We start from the raw sequence: 22181 nt of genomic DNA on the forward strand, positions 1-22181 counted from the left end.
TTAAAGTAAAGGTTCAGTGTCTGGCTGATTCATAGTTTTAGGTTAAGAATTAGGAAAAAAATGTCGTTTTCATATAAAAGATTAATGATTAAATAATTGACAAAACAAACTTCACCATATCAATCTTTAAGAAATGCTAAATTTAGTTTTTTTACAAAATGAATATCCTATACACTTTATAATTTGAATCCTGTCGGGACTAAAATCTGCATTTGATTTATCCCTGTAAATAGTATGTAGTTTGCCTAAGGAGTGAATACAGTATAATTCTTGAATATATCATTGCTATCAGGAGTATCAGGAGGAGCTTAATTAGTGTTCTTTCTTCAGGAAAACATACTTTTAATCATCTAAACAGCATATATCTATATATATCTATATATATCTATATTGTACGGCCATAACTAATGAACCCTTTACCTTAAATTTTGATTGGGGAACTCAGTAGAACCACGGGAATGTTCTAAAATATGAAACTCATAGCAGTAATTGGGTTTCAGGAATGTTGTGATACAAAATTTTAAATATCTTTATTATACATTTCAAAAAGCGCAAAAGAAACTATATATTAAATATACATATAAACAAGATGTTTAATAATAAATGTTCGATATTTAAACTCAAGAACAAAAAATTTAAAGCATAAGTACTAAATGTCCTTGACCCTTTGTATTTCAAACTTTGAACTTTGTTAGATGAAATAATCTAAGTTGTAAAAACCAAATGTATACACCATCAGGTTACAAAGATGTAGGGATTAGAAAATTTATTTTTGTGGCAAATACTCAATTCTTTTATCTACATATCCAATGATATTGCACATAAAGACTGGTTTGTGTGTCTAAACATAAATTCCTGACGTATTGACGACAAGTCAATATGTAAATTACTTTCAGATTCAAACAGATTATCTCCATATCACTTGATCATTGGAATATCTATATAAATATATAAATATATAAATAAATATAAACTGTCAACTGTCAACTGTCAACGTAATTTCAAGCTAACCCCCGATTCACTTTTTAACCATTGCCTGACTAAAGGAGATGAGCTCTTGCCACAAACTCAAACTTTTTAATCCGTGTATCTTTGCAACCCGAAGTCGTAGACCTTTCGAATCCTGTTCGATCTAATAACATAAGTTAGAAATATTATAGGTTTAGATCATCAGGTTTCAAAGATATAGGATTTAGAAAATTTGAGTTTGTTGCAAAAACTCATTTCCTTTGATTGAGATATTTTTTCTTTTGTATCTGAAAAGTATACATTTTCGATTATGGTATCTGAGTTAAAACGAATTTGGAGAATTTAAGCAGAAGAAGCAAGGAAGAAAATTATTGTCATTAGAAATCGTTAAAAAATTAGAGTGTGTGGCAAAGACTCATTTCTTTGTCAAAAATGTATATTTCTGTTGAACAAAATTTTGGGAGTTGTCACGTTGTGTAGCTTGTGCACATAATTATAACATATCTTAACATATGAATTGAGTATTCCCCTCAAACTCAAATTTCTTTGCAACCCTTTGATATTTTTAACGAAAATGTTTTGATCAAACAGAATGCAGAGTTTGAAATATCTTAGGTCATACGACATTGGGTTATAAAAGATAAATTAATTTGAATATATATTTATTTATAGCAATCAAATATATATTTATACATAACAATCAAATTGCTTTCCTACATCTTCATATTTTTGTTAAAGTATTTTTCTGACCATAAACATATCCACATACATCTAATTATATTATATTATCTATCTGACTATGAAAGTATCTATCTATCAATGTTTATATGAGAGGTTAGATTATATTCTGTGAACTACGATGTTGTTTTGACAAGCGTTAAACTCTTCTCAGCTTGGAACACAGAAATCCGTGATATCCATACACAAGGATCATCTATCTATCTATCTTTCGATCGACCGATATTTCTATCTATCTATATATCTATCTTTATATTTATCTATCTTTTAATCGACCGATATATCTACATATCTGTATTCTTTCTATCTATTTGTATGCTTATCTAGCTTAAATATCAGCGGTTTCTACTTCTAAAATTATAATTTTTAAAGCTGTGTTTTGGTATGCAACCAATTTCATTCAATCCTGCTTATCAAAATTTTGTTTTTGCATATCCCTGCATGTTAAAATCAGCTCTTTAAAAAGAAATGTCATTTACGCTGAAAAAAAATGTTGGCTCTTATTTTTCTGAGATTGAATGATACAATCTATCTTTATATCTTCAGTAATATGGACATGGAACTATTTAATCATAATATCCACTATATTTTGAAACCTATGAATAATTGATAGATTTAATAATGTTCGGATATTTACAATCCCATAAATAAGAGATTAGCCAGATTGGACAAAAATGTGGATTATAAATGCAAAATATAAAAAAGGATTATGAATAAAAAAATATTAAGATTGTTTTGAACAAAAATAAAATTTATTAGTATTTATTTCTTTATTTCTAGATAAATACAGATAAAGGAAAAAAAGGTCTGAAATGGTGAAAGGGGGGAGGGGTCGTGATCTTTACTAGCTAAATGTTTCCCCTGTATTTTATAGTCAGCGTTTTCTATTTAAGCCAATATGATAAACTAAATTCAGGCATTTCTGGATATTGAACGATACACATTTTTTTTGATAATATCATAAACTTTAAAAACCTGCATGTTCACTGCAAAATAGACAGAAAACACGTTAAACTGAAGTAAAAAATGTACGCCAAGATTAGGGTTGTTAATCGTTTTTGTAAACGATCGTTTTTCGTTTCGTTTTGAACTTTTAGAAAACGAATAGCGATCGTTTTTGAAAACGATCATTTTTATTAAAACGATTTGCGACCGTTTTTTATACGATTGTTATTGAAAAAAAATTTATTGACAATTATGTTGACGATCGTTAACGAAGGGTCATCGTTAACCGAAGGGTCGTCGTTAACGATCGTTAACGAAGGGTCGTCGTTAACGATCGTTAATGAAGGGTTGTTGTTAACGATCGTTAACGAAGGTTGTCGTTACCGATCGTTAACGAAGGTCCGTCGTTAACGATCGTTAACGAAGGGTCGTCGTTATCGATCGTTAACGAAACGACGAATTTTATAAAAACGATCGTTTTGAAAAACGATCGTTTTTAAAAACGAGCATTTTGAAAAACGATTGTTTTAAAAACGACCATTTTTAAAAAACGAACTTTTAAAAAAACGATCGTTTTTAAAAACGATCGTTTCGTTTTCGATTTTAACATCCCTAGCCAAGATTTAAATCTTATATGTTTTTAATCATAACTCATATCTTAATGAAAAGCCATGGTGAAGAACAGGCATGTTTTTAATTTCTAATATATTTGTTTTTCTCATACTTAACTCGTATTAACGTAGACCCCTCGTATACCTTTGCTATTTCAAACTTTGAATTCTTCTGGATCAAATAATCTAAGTTGAACAGATTTTAAAGATATAGAGATTAGAAAATTTTCTGACAAAAACTCAAATCCTTTATGCGATATTACTTGTACAGTTTTAGAGCGGGTAGCTTCTCCAGTTTTAATTTTACGCAAAAGAAGGAAAACGCTAATTTATGTTGTTTCATATTATAAATACAAGACATTTTTGTTCTTTTCAACAGAGGAGATTTTATTAAAAACATTTTGGATTTCAATTCACTTCAGTTTAACGTATTTTGTGGTACATAAAGTTCCTTAAACTATTGTTTTTACGTGAAAGTGACGTGATTTTTAAATAACCGTTCAGCTTGAGAGCTGCATGTTTGATGTAGAACAGTACCCTTGAAATCATTATCTAAATACATGTCAATGAGGGGGGAAAATAGTTATGAAATGACAATTTATTTTTTAGAGAAACTGCCATTGAATAATGCTATGAATAGGGTAGAAGAAATATATATAATTTGAGAGTCAATTTACGACATAAGATAACAATATTCTTTTTTAAAACCAACTTCAAATGGTGTTGAAAATGTTTTTCCAAATTTGTCTATTATAAAATTAAACTCATGTATCAAATAAAACGACTTAAGCTCACAAGGGTTCAAGTTAACATATCGCATTAATAGTTTCAAACTGCTTGAGACTCCTATGTTTTTATAGTGACGGCCTGCAAACATTGTCAATGAAAGTCAGTACTTTTTAGATCATGGTGTACTAAAAACAGACAGATCCCTAAACTGTTGATGGTAGATACTTTCCTAAAGGTACTTTCCCAAGCGGCAACTTCACAAGAGTATTTACAAAATTAACAACTTCCCTTCTGTGCAATTTCCCAAGCGGCAACTTTACAAGAGTATTTACAAAATTAGCAACTTCCCTTCTGTGCAATTTCCCAAGCGGCAACTTCACAAGAGTATTTACAAAATTAACAACTTCCCTTCTGTGCAATTTCCCAAGCGGCAACTTTACAAGAGTATTTACAAAATTAGCAACTTCCCTTCTGTGCAATTTCCCAAGCGGCAACTTTACAAGAGTATTTACAAAATTAGCAACTTCCCGACTGTGCAATTTCCCAAGCGGCAACTTCTCAAGTCTGCCCTAACCGCAGCACTTGGGCCCCTAGCCTGTTCCAGTCGCAGCGCTTGACCCCCTATCCCATCCTAGCCACAGCAATTGCCCCCCTAGCCTGTTCCAGTCGCAGCGCTTGATCCCCTAGCTCATCCTAGCCGCAGCGCTTTGGCCCTTCCCAACATCATTATAATTATACATATTGTCTTCATGCAACTGTATTTCTGATACCATGGGTTTTTAACGAAACTCTGTCTTTAGTTTTGGACTCTGTCTTTAAAATCTTCTCAGCCTATAGATATTATCAAGATATCATCGCTATTTGAAGATACAAGAAGAAAACCTTCCTCCAAATTATTCAACTGGAAAAATAACTTGGTCGGAAGATATTTGACAACAAATCCTTTTGGTCAGGTTTAGTAGAACTGGACATGTTTTCACTCTTCAAGGTTTCTTTTCTTTCACATGACCTTTAAACTTGTGATTTAAAATATTTCAGAACTGATCAGAATTATAAACTTTTGTGCTATGAATCTCGAGATTTAGCATGTTATACAGAGCAAACCTACGAATTAAAGAGAGTGACCAGCTATGTAAGGTAGTTGAACTGAGTATGCAATGTTGTGGAAAACTTCTTTCGGATTCATTTGAGACATATTAAACTTTATAAAGATCTGTAAATCCTGAGTTTGATCGCAAAACTCATATTTTGGGGGTGGATACGTTTTAAAAGTGTCCACATTGGATATCAAATGTTCAGGATTAACAATATTCACACAAAAGTTCCAATCTTAGGTCTCCTCTTAGTACTCGGACCTATATAATGGCAAGTTCTAACAAACAGATAAAGACTACCTAGATCATTATGATTTTTCATTAAAAAGTACAAAGTTACATTTGGGGTGCTCTTTAGCAACTTAAAATTCTAAAAATAATTTTGAAATTTCAATTGATCTGTCATCTGTGCATCACATGCACTGCAAGAGTCCCAGTACCTTTAAGCATTGGTTTAGCATTTCTCATGTAAAAAGAAACAATTTTAAGAACAATTTCTTTTGCGACACTTTTTGATTAAAGGTCGTCTTTATTAGCTAATTTGCACTGCTAGTTTTGATCATATATGCAGTCTCTTTTCTTAGATCTGTGATTTCGCAAAACACATGCAAAATGCTTCATATCATTACATCGCGATGGTCAATTCCTACGGGGAATAAAACAATGGTTTATTTTATTTTATTTATTTTATCACAGTTTCAATGGATGTCGTCTTCGTTAGCTAACTGGCAATGCCAGTTTATTTAAGTAATGATTGGAAGCATTTTTATTGTGTATTGAAAAATCACAGATCTCAGAAAAAGATAAATGTATTAAAAAGTGCCAGTAAAGAAATTGTTCTTTGAATTTAGGTTTACAATAGGAGTTGACTATAGCCGTAATTCTGTGATGAAATTTTAAAATTCCCCCCCCCCCTAATCACTTCATGCAATGAGGCATGAGCAGTCCCAGTACCTCCATACACTGATTTATTTCATGCCCACTTTATGCCTTGATCAGTCCCTGAATTATAAGTCCCTGAATCACTAACTATGAAGGGAGTATCCCTGGGATATTCTACCACAAATCAAGGATATCATATATAGTATAGTATTCACACCCTTAATCCTTATCATATTAAAAATATATCAAATAATATCTTCACATTTTTTTGGGTGACATCTCTGATGGATTTTCAGTAATTATAAAAAGATGAAAAATAATTTTAACTATTTTGATTATTTTAATTATTGTTTTACGAAATATATTAGGGTTGGGTTGGATTATATTTCTACAAACCATGATTGTTTCCGCGCTTTATGTTAAACAGATTGTTATCTGTCATAATAACTATCTACATATATTCGTCTATTTTACATTCCTCAATATCTGTTGCCTGTGTTCTAGGAAAAAGGCACAAAAACTTGTGCAAAAAAACACAAAATTGGAAACAAACTCAGGTTTATTGATACTTAAAATCATCCTCGACATTTCTGGCTTTAAACTTGGCTTATTTGGTGGAAGGGGGAGGGATAGAGATAACGCTATAGGAGGAGGGGAGGGAGAGATTAGGAGGAGGGATAGATTAGGAGGGATAGATTAGTAGGAGGGATAGATGAGGAGGAGGGATAGATTTGAAGAGAATAAATGATTAAGAGGTAAACAATTGTTATGAAAAGGAGGTGAAAGTTGTTTTAAAATGTCTAAATCTGACATAAATTATATCAAATTGAATGACTTTCGAGAAATTTTATGATATTGAAAAATAAACTTAGAAATTAGAGTCAATAATAGATATTCTCTTGTTGAGCTGAAGGGGTTAAAACATTTAACAGGGGCGTAATTTTCCCCATTTTTAAAGCCTAACCATGAAATAACGAGAAGGTTTATTTAGTGTAGAGCGAAGGGGGTGGGGGGAGCCCCTTTATCAAGCTGATTTACGCCCCTAGAGATAANCTGTATCCTGTATCCTGTATCCTGTATCCTGTATCCTGTATCCTGTATCCTGTATCCTGTATCCTGTATCCTGTATCCTGTATCCTGTATCCTGTATCCTGTATCCTGTATCCTGTATCCTGTATCCTGTATCCTGTATCCTGTATCCTGTATCCTGTATCCTGTATCCTGTATCCTGTATCCTGTATCCTGTATCCTGTATCCTGTATCCTGTATCCTGTATCCTGTATCCTGTATCCTGTATCCTGTATCCTGTATCCTGTATCCTGTATCCTGTATCCTGTATCCTGTATCCTGTATCCTGTATCCTGTATCGTGTATCGTGTATCTTGTATCCTGTATCCTGTGTTCTCTATCCTGAACCATGATAAATGCAAGATGAACCAGTTCTTGCTAAGGACGGGTTGCACGAAGATGAGAATATATCATGGCAGACGAATACTGGATTAAAATAATTATCTTTAATTAAATTCTTTCTGCTTTAATCTAGACCGCATGCATAGATTAGAATACGAGGTTTTACATCAAGTTTCATACTTCGGTTAGGCTTTGGTTTCAGATTGATTATCTAACCGACCAGATAACCTGAATGGAGATGTATGCGAACAGAGTTATTAAAAAGCGGGAACTTTTCGCGAAGCGGGAGAAATTATACAACATTATCATTTATCCTACCCGCGGCAATCTTTTCGCCATGAACTTAAAACCTTCACAATAACAAATTCGACAAAGTTAACCGTCGTGTTGTGATCGTAAACACTGAGTTTCCTTTCAATTCTGCCAACAATGCTTAAAATGTATAAAATTTCTTAAAGGGACTATTTACGTTTTTTCATGTGACTTTCCTTGTATGAGTTGTTTGTCCGATCCAAAGCGGTCCATTTAAAACCTTTCTCCAACCAAGAATATCTAAAAGATTTCTGTATTTTTCTCTTTCAAGATAATTCATTTTCAAATATGGTTTCTTCATACAAAGTTACTTGCTAATTTCTTCTTCAGAAACAACGGAGGAACCTGACAGAATTCATCACTTTTCAAGGTAAAAACGATAATACCTTTAACATTTTGATTAGAAAACGGTTCAAAGTGTATCACTGTGAATGCCCCTCCTCCTTTAAATTTCATTTATTTAAGACCACAGTTCATTTTAGGAACATAAAGGTATTGTGTCTTTGCCATCAAACTCAAATTATATTTTTGCAACCTGATGGGGTAAACCTTTGATATTCCAACCTTAGAAGATTTGATCTAACAGAATTCACAGTTTGAAATATCTAAGGCAAAGGGTTGAACATTTTTAAAAATGTGAGCTTTTGACACAATTACTTTGCAGTGACTCGAGTTCGACATTCTTTTTCAAATAATGCGTGAAGCTGAAAAATAGTAGATTTTGATTTCAGACGCAGATTGAGGTTCAACAGTAAATTTTGCAATTTTAGAAGAATTTGTATTTCATGAATTGACACGCCTTAGGCTTGTGTAATGACAAATAACTGTTCTTAAAGCAATCGTGGTATATGCTCACAAGCGTGGACTAATTTTTAAATGACATTTTGACATCAAGGATTGCAAGACTGCTAAACCCATTTCAGGATTAAAAGGATCATTGTTGGGTTGAGATGGTTGAGAGGGTTGAGAGTACAGAAGTACATCGTTTTTAAGTTTTGAGGTTTTGAGGTTTTGAGGTTTTGAGATACGGTTTTAAACATTTAAGGTTGTGCTAATTTATTACTATGAAGAGAGATATGAACCAAAAATAGGTTTCCATAATCGTTTTGAAAACATTTTGGTTAATTTCTTAAATGGGAGGAAAAACATTTAATATTGTTATAAAACCCATTTTATTTTGCATTTTTGATAGAAACTTCTCAGATTGTTATTGGACACCTTTAGAGCCCAACAATCCTAAATGTTTAAAAACGGAGTTGAAAATGATGCCCATCCCTAGTTGAGAGGGTAGAGAGGGTTGAGTTGATGAAGGATTATCAAGGTGTAGAATTGCCTGCAATCTCATACAAATGGATCAGTTAGGGTACACAGATACACAATGTAAAGATTAAAGGTGACAATGAGTTCAAAAAAACCAAACATGGTTGCACACAAAACCTAAATTAAAAGTTTTAAAAGATTTGGCAACTTGTTTTTTTAGACCAGAAATTGGTCCAATGACATTATAGTTAACCTGCAATTACAGAGTCTCAGAGTATTTTCAAAATCTATCCTTACTTATGCTTATATATATATATAAAAGATAAATAGATAGATATATAGATAGATGTTAGGACAGATTTATCCAAAGATGTTAAACTTGGCATGTTCAATGGTTCTTTATGGATTGCGAATATACTTTTACAGTCAACTATAGACAGCAAAACAACTCATGAAAACAACAAACAGACACCATGCCAGACAGTAAAGCAACATAGAAAATAGGCAACAAACAAATAGACTGACAGCTAGACAGTTAACTATTTGAAAAATAGACAACAAACAAATATAAAGTCAGCAAGGCTACAAACAACTTGGAAACTAAACAACAAACAAATATATGGTCAGTTAGACAACAAACAACTTGGAAACTAAACAACAAACAAATATACAGTCAGCTAGACAACAAACAACTTGGAAACTAAACAACAAACAAATATACAGTCAGCTAGACAACAAACAACTTGGAAACTAAACAAAAAACAAATATACAGTCAGCTAGACTACAAACAACTTTGAAACTAGACAACAAACAAATATACAGTCTGCATCAAAATCCAAAATTTGAAAACTAGACTGTTTCCTTTTTCCTGTATCCTGTATCCTGTATCATGTATCCTGTATCCTGTATCCTGTATCCTGTATCCTGTATCCAGTATCCTGTATCCAGTATTCTGTATCTTGTATCCTGTATCCTGTATCCTGTATCCTGTATCCTGTATCCTGTATCCTGTATCCTGTATCCAGTATCCTGTATCCTGTATCCTGTATCCTGTATCCTGTATCCTGTATCCTGTATCCTGTATCCTGTATCCTGTATCCTGTATCCTGTATCCTGTATCCTGTATCCTGTATCCTGTATCCTGTATCCTGTATCCTGTATCCTGTATCCTGTATCCTGTATCCTGTATCCTGTATCCTGTATCCTGTATCCTGTATCCTGTATCCTGTATCCTGTATCCTGTATCCTGTATCCTGTATCCTGTATCCTGTATCCTGTATCCTGTATCCTGTATCCTGTATCCTGTATCCTGTATCCTGTATCCTGTATCCTGTATCCTGTATCCTGTATCCTGTATCCTGTATCCTGTATCCTGTATCCTGTATCCTGTATCCTGTATCCTGTATCCTGTATCCTGTATCCTGTATCCTGTATCCTGTATCCTGTATCCTGTATCCTGTATCCTGTATCCTGTATCCTGTATCCTGTATCCTGTATCCTGTATCCTGTATCCTGTATCCTGTATCCTGTATCCTGTATCCTGTATCCTGTATCCTGTATCCTGTATCCTGTNCATTTGTTTTTAAGGTGTGAATTCGTGTGTGATGAAGTGGATAAGGATGGATAAGAAATCTATATTCCAGCAGTCCATGTATTCTCTGTAGTCCCTGTAAACCCGGAGCTATAAGCTCAGAACAGAACCTGGAGAATATCCAACCCAAAAACAGTCCGACGTTGCTTTCTTTCATTTCTAAAAATAGAGAGTTAATTACGGAATTAATTGATTCTCTTTTTATGTACGTGGAGCTTCGCGTTTTGTGAAAAAAGGCTTAAAGTGGCACTAAACCTTCTCGCATTTTAACTTTTGAAGCATTGAGCATGCCTTAAACAGGTAGACTGTTGATATCTCAACTCTAACTCAAACCCTAAACAAACATATACCAACCGGAACAGTGTTAACGAGATTAATTTAAAACCACAATTTCTAATATTTATTCGAGCTTTGTAGAGGATGAAATCCCCGAAAGAGGATTATAAAATCCGCAAATCACAAGCGCTGGATCCTGGAACCAGAGAAGACCTACTCATCTTCCTCTCCTTTTATGCACTCATTATTTATCACGTTATTATATCTAGAAGCAATAAATGTACTTCTAAAGTGGTGACCCCGACGTGATATGAACACACATAGCCTTCTGAAGTACATTTAGTACTTCTAGATTTTAATACATGATAAATAACGAGTGTATGAAAGTAAAATGAGAAGGTCTTCTCTGGTTCCAGGATCCGTTGCTACTAATTTGCAGATTTGTAATCCTCTTTCGGGGATTTTATTTCATAAGTTTGTATTACTTAGGTAGTTGTTGTTGTACTTGTTCATCACTAAAAATTCAAAAGAAAGTAAACTATTCAAGTATCCATCAATCAATCAACTTGCATTATTCAAAAATCCTTTATTATCCTTTCTTCTTTACTAGCTTGAAAAACCAGCGTAGCCTGAAACCTAAAATTTCCTCTATTAAAGCGAACCTACACAACCTAGAATGTTTAAACCAAGCTAAGAACGTGCTTCGATCAAAAATCGAAACAAATCGGTTCAGGGGTTCACATTGTTATTGATAGTACATCCAAACAAGCAAACAAAAATTACTACTGTTTTATAGATTTACATAAAACTACCTTCACCCACAATTCTGTGTTATGCACATATATATACTTTGCTTGTCTGTCTGTCTGTCCGGTTGTATCCAATTTTTGTGTGGGTCCTTACATGACCCCAGGGAAGGTGTACGGAGCATCAACATTGGAGAGAGAAAAAAAGCCTAGTTCAATACATTCCAATTCTTTTCCATTTAGTTTAACTACTTTCCCTTCTCCAAGTACATTCGCACATTTGAAAGTGCAGCGAAATAAATCATAAAGATGATTTATAGAATTTGAATATGATTATATAGATTATTAGAAGCTGGAGGGTTTTTTGGTAAATATACTTTACACAGCTTAAACACTGATACTGTCTATATACATGAAGGAACGATGGTCAAGGGACTGTTTACTCTTCTTACAAAGAGTTTAAATGTTTAAATTTCTGAACGGTGTTAACCCTATCCCCGCTGGGGTACTTGAAAACCAGGATACGCTGGGGGGGGGACGACATAAATTGTACGACTTTGTGACCTCTTGGCTTTATTTTTCTCAAAAGCTCTTTAAAGTTTAATAGTTATGATTGAAAACACATACAATTCTAAGAAAGTTAATTTGATTTTCAAGAACAGTCCTCTTAATCTTCCTGGTTAATGATAAAACTGTGGGCTAACGATGCTGGTCTAGACGCAGAACATGAGAGTAATAATAAAACATCAGTTTTTGTAAATTTTAAACAAAACAACATAAACACAGATGAAGATTTTAAATACATGATCTTAACATTTTTAACAAAGGAACCGAACCCTTCGCCGCAAAGTACAAACTCTAATTTTCTAATCCTTAAATCTTTTAAACTTATTGTTTTAAGGACATTAATACTTTCAAACTATGAATTTCTGCTTAAAATATTTAAGCTTTACACCAACAGGTTTAGACAATATTAACTGTGGCTAGTATTCTGTTAAATTATGTAACATTCTTCAAATCCTTAAAACTTTGAATCTGACCCTTTGCAGTAGTGAATCGACTCTGGAGAAAATGTCCTTTTAACTTTTAAAAATTCAATTAAGAATTTTTTTCTGAACGTATTTTTTACCTATTCTATGAGTTGGAAAAACCTAGAGATTATATAGGTTTAGAGTTGAGGATTTTAAATAGATGAGAGTCTACGGAGTCCTGTATCGGTGTTCTGCAAGGGGAATCACGGTTAGATTGGGATTCATCGAGCTCAGGGTGCTCACTAGAACTGAAAATCAGTTGAGTGTTGGGTGTGGGGGTGGAGACATGCTTAACAAGGAATAATTTTATTCTTTCATGCATCATTATAATAGATTGGGTTTATTACTTGAATTTTATTTTAGATTGAAGATGTTTAATTTTAGAAATAAATGACAACCCCTTTTGTATTCATTGCCAGAATATTGACACTGTCAAAAACTGTTGAAAATTTTTGCGTAAAATGCAAATAAAATAAAACAATGCAAAAAAAAGTCAACATAAGATCAATTGAAGAAAAATTTTAAATTTAAAGTGGAATAAAAAAGTTTAATAAAATTCAAAATTTAAGACCTATATTTTTGTAAAACTTACTTTCAAAGTAAAAAAAACATTCTTTTCTTAAATTGTCCTCTAAGACAACACTATTTTTGGTTTCTTGCAATTCAAGCATTTTGCTGTTGCCATACAGTTCTACTTCACTCAGTTGGCTTTGGTCGTGATTTTATCAGAATTGGAAAAATGACTATTTTGACACGAGGAACAAACGAGGTTTGAAATATATTGATGGTTTGACACGGTCCGCCTGCATATATCGTGCAACCTTAATAACTTTTTAGACCTAAATCCCCTCGACCAAATCCACGCTAAACCTTTAATTTGATGAATATCAAAATATTTTGGGAGCGCCCTTTCTCACCATACATACTCCAATCTTGGGAACTATTGTCCATGAAAATAGAACATATCTGACATGTATTTTATCAAATAGTTGGATAGAAAAAAATCGTCGACTATAAATCCAATTTAAAGGGACTGTGCGACGTAATTTTAAGTGACCCTGTTTTCTAGATTCAGGATGGAAACCTTTAACATAAATAAATAAATATTTTATTAGGCACATAATTATACATTTACAAGGGTTAAAAACACATTGATGAATTCTATGATTATTACAGTGCCGGGAAACCCGGAGAGCTCAATATCTGGCTGTCTGGTCCAGGTCCCTGAAAACTTTAGATTTATGCGGCGTATGATACGATGAAAGTTAAAAAAATGAAGGAGAGGTGAATATTTCTGTTAGGGTTCTGAGTAGGTCCGATCATGAGAGCCCAAGTAGACCTGGAGAATAGACAACAAAGCAATATATTATAAGAAGGTATTGTACTTAGACCCTGGGTACAAGCAAACTAAACAGTGCATAAATAACAGTTACAATCTATGCTATAGCTTTCATCAAGTTTGTGTAGAAAATAAGATTTTAAATTACTGGAAAACGTTGAGCTCTTAACAATGCTATTTTTAAACACTGGTTTAAATTTATTCCATAAATTCGGAAAATAAAAAAGAGGATGTGATTTTAAATACTGGTACTTTAATCGTGGAATTGCAAAGTCTTCGCCATTTCTTAGCATATATTGGGGGTCTGTATCCCTGTTCAAGCTCCATGAGTTATTAAATGATATGGCAGACGATTTAACCTATATTCGTACATAAAACAAAGGGCATTTACTTGTATTAGATCTTGGAAAGGGACTATGGCAGTTTTTAAAAAAAGTGGGGCATTGTGAGAATTATAACTCTTATTGCAGACTAGACGTACAGATTTTTTTTGTAGGGTCTGAACTCTAATAAGATCCTTTTTAGAAAGAAGAGAAAAGATGTTGCTGCAATAATTAAGATGGGAGTGAATGTGCGCAAAATAAATAAGCTTAAGACAACTCATATCAAGTAAATTTTTAACCTGGCTTAGACAATAGATAGACCTTGAGATTTTTGAACAGATAGAGTTAACATGGGAGCGTAGTTTAAGTTTTTCGTCTAAAAGAACCCCAAGAACCCGTACAGACTTTTCTTCAGAAGTGTCGGAGATTCGCTGGATTTTGGAAATTTTTGAGGAATCCGTTTCACCAGGATCATTGTTGTTGAAAAATATGTTAATTTCTTCCGGCAGGTGGAAATTTGTAGGCTTAAAGATGATAAACTTAGATTTTTTTGGATGAACACTTAAACCATTAGCTCTGTACCAAGAAGATAGTTTAATCAAATCCGATCAAATTTGATAAAGATATCCTTGAGTCTGAGTTTAATGAATTTGAGCCGCGTCTCAAATCCGCAAAAAACGGTTTCAATTGAGCGCCGGCTTAAATCTTAAAACATTCTATATAATTTTGAGTGAAACAAAACATATTTGAGCCGAGTCTCAAATTTAAGCCGCGGCTCAAATTCTTTAAATTCGGCATGAAGTTACATTTTTAGATTAATAATTTCCTGCTATGGTTTTTCTGTAAAATGGGGATTCAGATTTGTTGAATTAAAAATTTAAATCTGAAATTATTAGCGTTAAATTATTTGAACCAGGAACCTAAAACTTCATGAAATGTAGCTCAAATTTTAAGTAAATAATATTTTATTTTGAAAAAAAATTGGGGTGTCTCTACACTGCTATTAAAAGGTGCATCAATTTTTAAGACTGGGTGGATTTTAAACGTCTTGGGGTATATTCTTAGAGAACGATTTTCGGACCCCCCCCCTCATATCAATTTTGTACATGGATCTTATATGTTAGACATGGATATAATTGACTATGTGGCCGCAGCGCTCGGCCCCCTAGCCTGTCCTAGCCGCAGCGCTCGGCCCAGAAAGTGTCTTAACTAACCTAACCTGTGGCCGCAGCGCTCGGCCCCCTAGACTGTCCTAGCCGCAGCGCTCGGCCCAGAAAGTGTCTTAAACTATCCTAACCCTAAATAATAATAGATAAATATTAATTTGGTCATGTACAAAATTGATATGAGGGAGGGCCCGGGGGGTCCAAAAATCGTTCACTAGGACAGACCCCGTCTTGGAATTTGATTTGACCTTTTTTGTAGCTCTAGAAATGTAGATTCTTAAAATTTAAATAACTTTTTTCAGCTTTAGGTTTTAAAAAGTAATAGGCAAATTTCAAAACGATTTTTGTATGAGAGCATCATGCAACTGTTAGATCGAAGATTTGTTTTCGATTTTCTGTCCCTTATATATGACAGATTTTATTATTTTAATAAAACATTAGATTAGATGTATAAAACAAGACTGACTGTCAACAAACACGGAATACACGGTAGAACATTTTAAAAATGTAATGACTTATGAGCCCATATTTTGATTATACACAGTGCAATAGAAAGCTATGCCAACCAATCCACCTGGGCCATACGATTAAGCAAAATATCTAAATTGATGTTTGAAATATTTTACCGAAAGTGAACCCAGTTATGATATCGAATATAGATTAAGTAGGATTTAAGAATTCAGTGGCGGAATTTAAAGAATTTGAGCGGCGGTTTAGATTTAAGCCGCGGCTTAAATATTGTTGGTTCCACTTAAAACTGTATCAAATGTTTCAAGATTTAAGCCGGCGCTTAATTTAAACTGGGTTTTGGCAGATTTAAACCCCGGCTCAAATTCTTTAAATTCCATCTCAGAAAAGATACAAATCCGAGGCTATTATGACTGACTTTTTAGAAGTGGTGGTTAGTTTTATTCCTATCTGTTTATGATACAACTAGGAGGCTAATATTATTTCAATTCCAGACTCAAATTTTTCATTATGAACTGACAAAAAAGCTTTTACATTTTTGTCTTTTCAGGCTTATTTAAAACAACATTTTTTACTAAAGATAATATCCTGCCACGCAAGAAAAAACTTTATCAAAAGAATGCTCAAAAGAATGATCTAAAAAAACATGACTAATAAACATTTTTCATTTTATATATGTCAGGTAATCTTTTATTGTGGTTTTGACCATATCTATTTATTTAGATACTAGCAGAAGTGCCCGGCGTTGCCCGTGGAATTTTAGAAACACTCGAATAAAAAATTGAAACTTTTTCTTGAAAAAATATTTGAAAAAGAATTGGAATAAATTTCAACTTTTTTGTTAGCCCCGGAGTATTGGCTTCCCTCAAAAAATGTCATCCAATTTTTGATCAGCCGCTTGGCCAGCATATAATCAGCCGCTTGGCCAGCATATAATGTAAAATTATGTAATATGTCCATATAAATATATATAAAATAGCCTTAGAGGGCGCTTCGCGCCAATCTTCTAAATTGGTTGTGAACATGTTCTCTTTGTGTACATCGTAAAACAAAACAAAAATAATTCGCGGATTTTCACAAAAAATTTCGTGGATTTTCAAAATTTTCAAAAATTTAATGAAGATCGAATTTTGATGGAGACAAATATTTAAAATTTTGATCATTCATAAACCTTCCCTGCGGTCATGTGATGTCCCAAAAAAAATTTGGGCCCGATCGGTTCAGCCGTTTTGACGTTTATTGGATACAAACAAACAAACAGACAAACACACAGACAGACAAGCCAAATTTATATATAAATGAGCCAAGAGCTTTATTATATAGATAATAGATACACATTTATTTAGACTGATTTGAAATGTCAAAATAAATAATTACAGAGCCATTTTGATGATTAAGATTAAATCAAGATAAATTAGATTCGTGAAAAAATGATAAATGACCTGCAGAAGGAGAGCTAGAGTCTAAACCTAGGGACATGTCACCTTTTCACGTTAACAAGGTTAGTTTTATGTATCCGCTGCAAATATTATTGCTAGAAATATTACTGCTAGAAATATTGCTGCTAGATAAATTGTTGCTAGAAATACAGTTACAAGAAACAGAGGGGCTTAAAAATGATTTAGAAGTTTGGAAAAAATGCAGAAATATTATTCTACAGAAAAGAATTGAGTCTTCGCCACAAACTCTAGTCCATATATCTTTGCAATCCAATGTTGTAGACCTTAGATATTTCAAACTATGAATTCTGTTATATCAAGTAATCTAAGTTTAAAACATAAAAGGTTTACACCAATAGGTTGCAAAGATATAGTGATTAGAAAATTTAACTTTGTGGCAAAGGCTGAATTCCTTTAATCCTGAAGTTTGGGTCTGCAACCGTTTAGAATGATTATAAATTGTATAGCAAAAAAAAGACGCTCATTTAACGTTTTTATTTAGGTTTCTAGTAAATAACTTTCTAGCTACCATAATTTGAGCATTCGTATCTGCAGCAATAAATGCATTCATTTATATTTTTCTGCTTATTACCTTTATTTTTAATAATGCATTACAGTCATTTTTTATAATTTGTTATCTTCATATTAAATGATGTATTACCTCCATTTTCAATAAAGTATCACCTTAATTTCATTAATAAATTACCTCTATTTTCATTTAAAAATATATATATAATACCTTTTTTCCCCTGAAAATACTACCTCCATTTTATTGATATATCACCTTAGTTTCATTGAGTATATTACCCCCACTTTAATCAGTACAGTACCTCACATTCCATAGATATATTTTTCCATTTTCATTGATATATAACTTCCATTATTAATAATGTATCGCCTCAATTTTATTGACATATTACATGAAATTTATTAATTTATAACTTACATTTTTATTAAAGATTGCCAGCGTTTTTATTTATATTACCTTAGATTTCCTGGTATACATTTCCAACAGTTTCATTGATAAAGTACCTCGATTTTAATTTATATATATAACCCAACCCGGCCCCCACCACCATGCATATTCCAATCGTCATTCCTACAGAGTTTTGGGTCGTCTGTTTAATCTGATCCTAGGGTAAAATGAACTTAAAAAGTTTAGTTTAGTCTCAGATACAAATTGTATGTTTATAAATAACAAGGATCACCTGAGGCGTAAATACTGCACTTTGCGTAAATATACATATTTGGACATACTCAATACAATTCAGATAATTGTAAATACATATAAGGAAACTGTAACTTATCACATTGTGATTCCTGTCCCCGGGGGGGGGGGGGGCTCCCCCCCCTTTTACTTAGAGGGGATGGGTCATATTCTCCCCCTCTCTTCCCAGTCCCCAAATCCCTTATTCATCACCCCCCTCCAGCCTTTTTATGTTAAAGAAACTGAGTTTTTGTCACGAACTCTACTTTTCTAATCTCTATATCTTTGCAACCCAATGTCGTAGACCTTTGATATTTCAAACTATGAATTCTGTTAGAACAAATAATCTAAGTTTGAAATATCAAAGGTTTACATCATTAGATTGTAAAGATATAGGGATTAGACAATTTGAGTTTGTGACAAAAACTCAGTTCCTTTTATTTAATCATCTGGAAACCACCTTTATTTCAAACCGGAAACGAATTATAAAATAAGATATTGAAATTGGTTTAAAGATAACAAAGTATGCAGAATCCCGCCAAAATGGTTGCATCTCAAAATATGAATGCGAAAATGTGTGCGAATCTAAAATACAGTGCAAAACCAGGTTAAAAATTTATCATCAATTTGATATATTATAAAAAATGCTTCAGTAAAGGACTGTATCACGATACAAAAAAAAACGACTTCTTCCATATTGTAACTTAGATAACAGTTTACAGGGTACTGTTGTGAATTAAACAAGATACTCTATAAATTAAGGGTCGAAAGAAAAAAATATTATAAAATATTAAAATCTTTAATTTCAGATACGAATATAAGTGTACTGACTTCCGACGGCAAGAGTGTAAGGAAAGGGGGCTAATTTTAATGACAAAATATCAATTTGTTTATACGATGATAAAAGCATTGTTTTTACCAAAAATGTTTTCTTTATATAAGTAAAAAATGTGATAAAATTGCTCGGCTTTTAGAACGTTTGGCAGAACAGATGCAATGGAAACAGGGGGAAAAGGGAAGTGAAAATTGGAGACAATGAAGAAGAAGAATTAGAAAAAGAAGATTTAGAAAAAGAAGAAGTAGAAGAAATAGAGGAAGAAGTAGAAGAAAAAACAATCGAAGGTCGTCTGAAGGGGGAAACTGGAGATCTAAATGAGTCTAAGGAAACGAAAATATTGTCCCGGCAGAAGCGTTTAATCCCAACAGAGATAGTTTATGATCAAAGTTATCCTATTCCAGAATCAGATATTCCGTTTGCAGACAATGGATTAGGTCAGTAGAAAACAGATCATAAAGTAAAAAAACAGTAGAAAACAGATCATAAAGTAACAAAACAGTAGAAAACAGATCATAAAGTAACAAAACAGTAGAAAACAGATCATAAAGTAACAAAACAGTAGAAAACAGATAATAAAGTAACAAAACCTTAGAAGACAGATCATAAAGTAACAAAACAGTAGAAAGCAGATCATAAAGTAACAAAACAGTAGAAAACAGATCATAACGTAACAAAACAGTAGAAAACAGGTCATAAACAACAAACAGTAGAAAACAGATCATAAAGTATCAAAACAGTAGAAAACAGATCATAAAGTAACAAAGCAGTAGAAAACAGATCATAAAGTAACAAAACAGTTGAAAACAGATCATACAGTAACAAACAGTAGAAAACAGATCATGAAGTAACAAACAGTAGAAAACAGATCATAAAGTAACAAACAGTAGAAAACTGATCAGAAAGTATCAAAACAGTAGAAACCAGATCATAAAGTAACAAAACAGTAGAAAACAGATTATTAAGTAACAAAGCAGTAGAAAACAGATTATAAAGTTACAAAACAGTAGAAAATAGATCATAAAATAACAAAACAATAGAAAACTGATCATAAAGTAACAAAACAGTAGAAAACAGATCATAAAGTAACAAAACAGTAGAAAACAGATCATAAAGTAACAAAACAATAGAAAACAGATTAAAACAAACACTTTAAACTAAAAAAAAAAAACATTTTATTAGTGGGAACAATTGTATATTTTCTTTCATAGCCTATTTTTAAGAGCTAATGATACAGATTTGAGTAACAAAAACAAGTTCACTTTTCTCGCAGTTGTGTGTAAATCGAATTAGAAGAGTTACAATGACGCAAAGTCTTAAAGTAATTCCATATAAGTTTGACCTTGTTGCTTATACCTATAGAAAAGATTGCAGTTATAACTGAAGATTTTTAGATCTTTTTTTTAACTGTCAACATGATTCTAGATTTCTTTACATTTTTATTTTTCTAAATATGTTTTTAACATTCGAAAACCTTTTTTGTTGCTGTACGTTTTTGATGTCTTTTTCTTCGTGTATAAAAAAGGGATACGAAAAGTTCGCGATTTTTTTTTTAATTTTTGATGGTGAATTTTCAAAATTTTCATAATTTTCATATTTGTTATCTGGAATGTTTTTTTGGGAGCAAAAGGAATGGAGTCTTTGCCACAAACTAAAATTTTATAATCCCTATATCTTTGGAACCAGATGATGTAAACCTTTGATATTTAAAACTAATATTATTTGATCCAACATTATTCATAGTTTGAAATAAGTAAGGTCTACGACATTATGGGTTTGGGAGATAAAGAGATTAGAAAATCTGAGTTTGTGTCAAAGACTCAATTCCTTTACTTATACATAAATTACCTTTTGAACGAATTTGTTTCAGGACAAATCTTTGACTTTGCGAATGAACCTGTGAGTAAACAATGCTGGAATAGAGTGAGAGAATGCAAGGTATATTTGACAATTATAAGAAATAATCATTTTCTCATTCAAAAAATAAATTCATGGCGATAGAAATGTTATTATTATTGTCATTATCATTATTATTATCATAATCATCATTTTATATTGTAGTGGGTAAAGTACAGATCCCAGTGTCGGAATGAGCCCATGAAAGAATGTGACTCCAAACCTTCTCAAGTCTGCAAAAAGAAGTGTAAACGAAACTACTATTGCAACCAGTGCCCGGATACTAAACCCACGCCTCGTCCTACTCGTCCTACTGGTCCTACTCGTCCAACTAGACCTACACGCCCAACTCGTCCGACGATTGGTCCCCCATCTATCCCGCCCTCGGGAACCTTTATAGTTCGTCCCCCCGGCATACCCTCGAAATTCGACCAGGTGGTCATCGACGCCAGGTCGTCAAAAAGACACGTCGTGCCATAGTGTTTACAATATTCGACTGATCTTTGCATTCATTCATTCATTTATTCATTCATTCTTGATGAATGTGGGCAATACAATTATATGTGATACTGATAAGTAATAGTTACCATTTATATATAGTTACCAATATACGTTAAAGTCCTTGTTGTAGAAATGTAAATAATGATTTATACAATATATTCAATTCATTCATTAGTTGTAATTTGATCGCATAATAATATTGAAAGGAGTCATAAATTATCTTTCATTGAAAACTGAATTATGAAAAATAATTTCATTATTTCTATTTTGAATAATTTCTGAGCTGGAGATATTTTTCATGTGGTTATTTGAACTACATTGCCAGCTTAAAGAGAGTGTTCGCGAAAAATGAAAGGAGGTATAGGCTTGCGACGCAAAATAAGAGCTTTTGATTGCTACTAATCTTTTTCTA

General features: G+C 32.8%; 1 protein-coding gene across 1 annotated transcript; it reads left to right on the top strand.

Moving 5' to 3' along the window:
• The first annotated feature begins 16566 nt into the window (after window positions 1-16566).
• Window positions 16567-21940, top strand: LOC111712275 (uncharacterized). The gene is made up of 6 exons (XM_023486847.1): window positions 16567-16573; window positions 19033-19144; window positions 19347-19389; window positions 19512-19809; window positions 21243-21310; window positions 21434-21940. The coding sequence occupies exons 1-6, from the start codon at window positions 16567-16569 to the stop codon at window positions 21746-21748; spliced, it is 843 nt and encodes a 280-aa protein (XP_023342615.1). The 3' UTR covers window positions 21749-21940.
• Window positions 21941-22181: the final 241 nt, after the last annotated feature.

The sequence above is a fragment of the Eurytemora carolleeae genome, unplaced genomic scaffold (genome assembly GCF_000591075.1).
Source record: "Eurytemora carolleeae unplaced genomic scaffold, Eaff_2.0 scaffold891, whole genome shotgun sequence".
NCBI lineage: Eukaryota > Metazoa > Arthropoda > Copepoda > Calanoida > Temoridae > Eurytemora > Eurytemora carolleeae.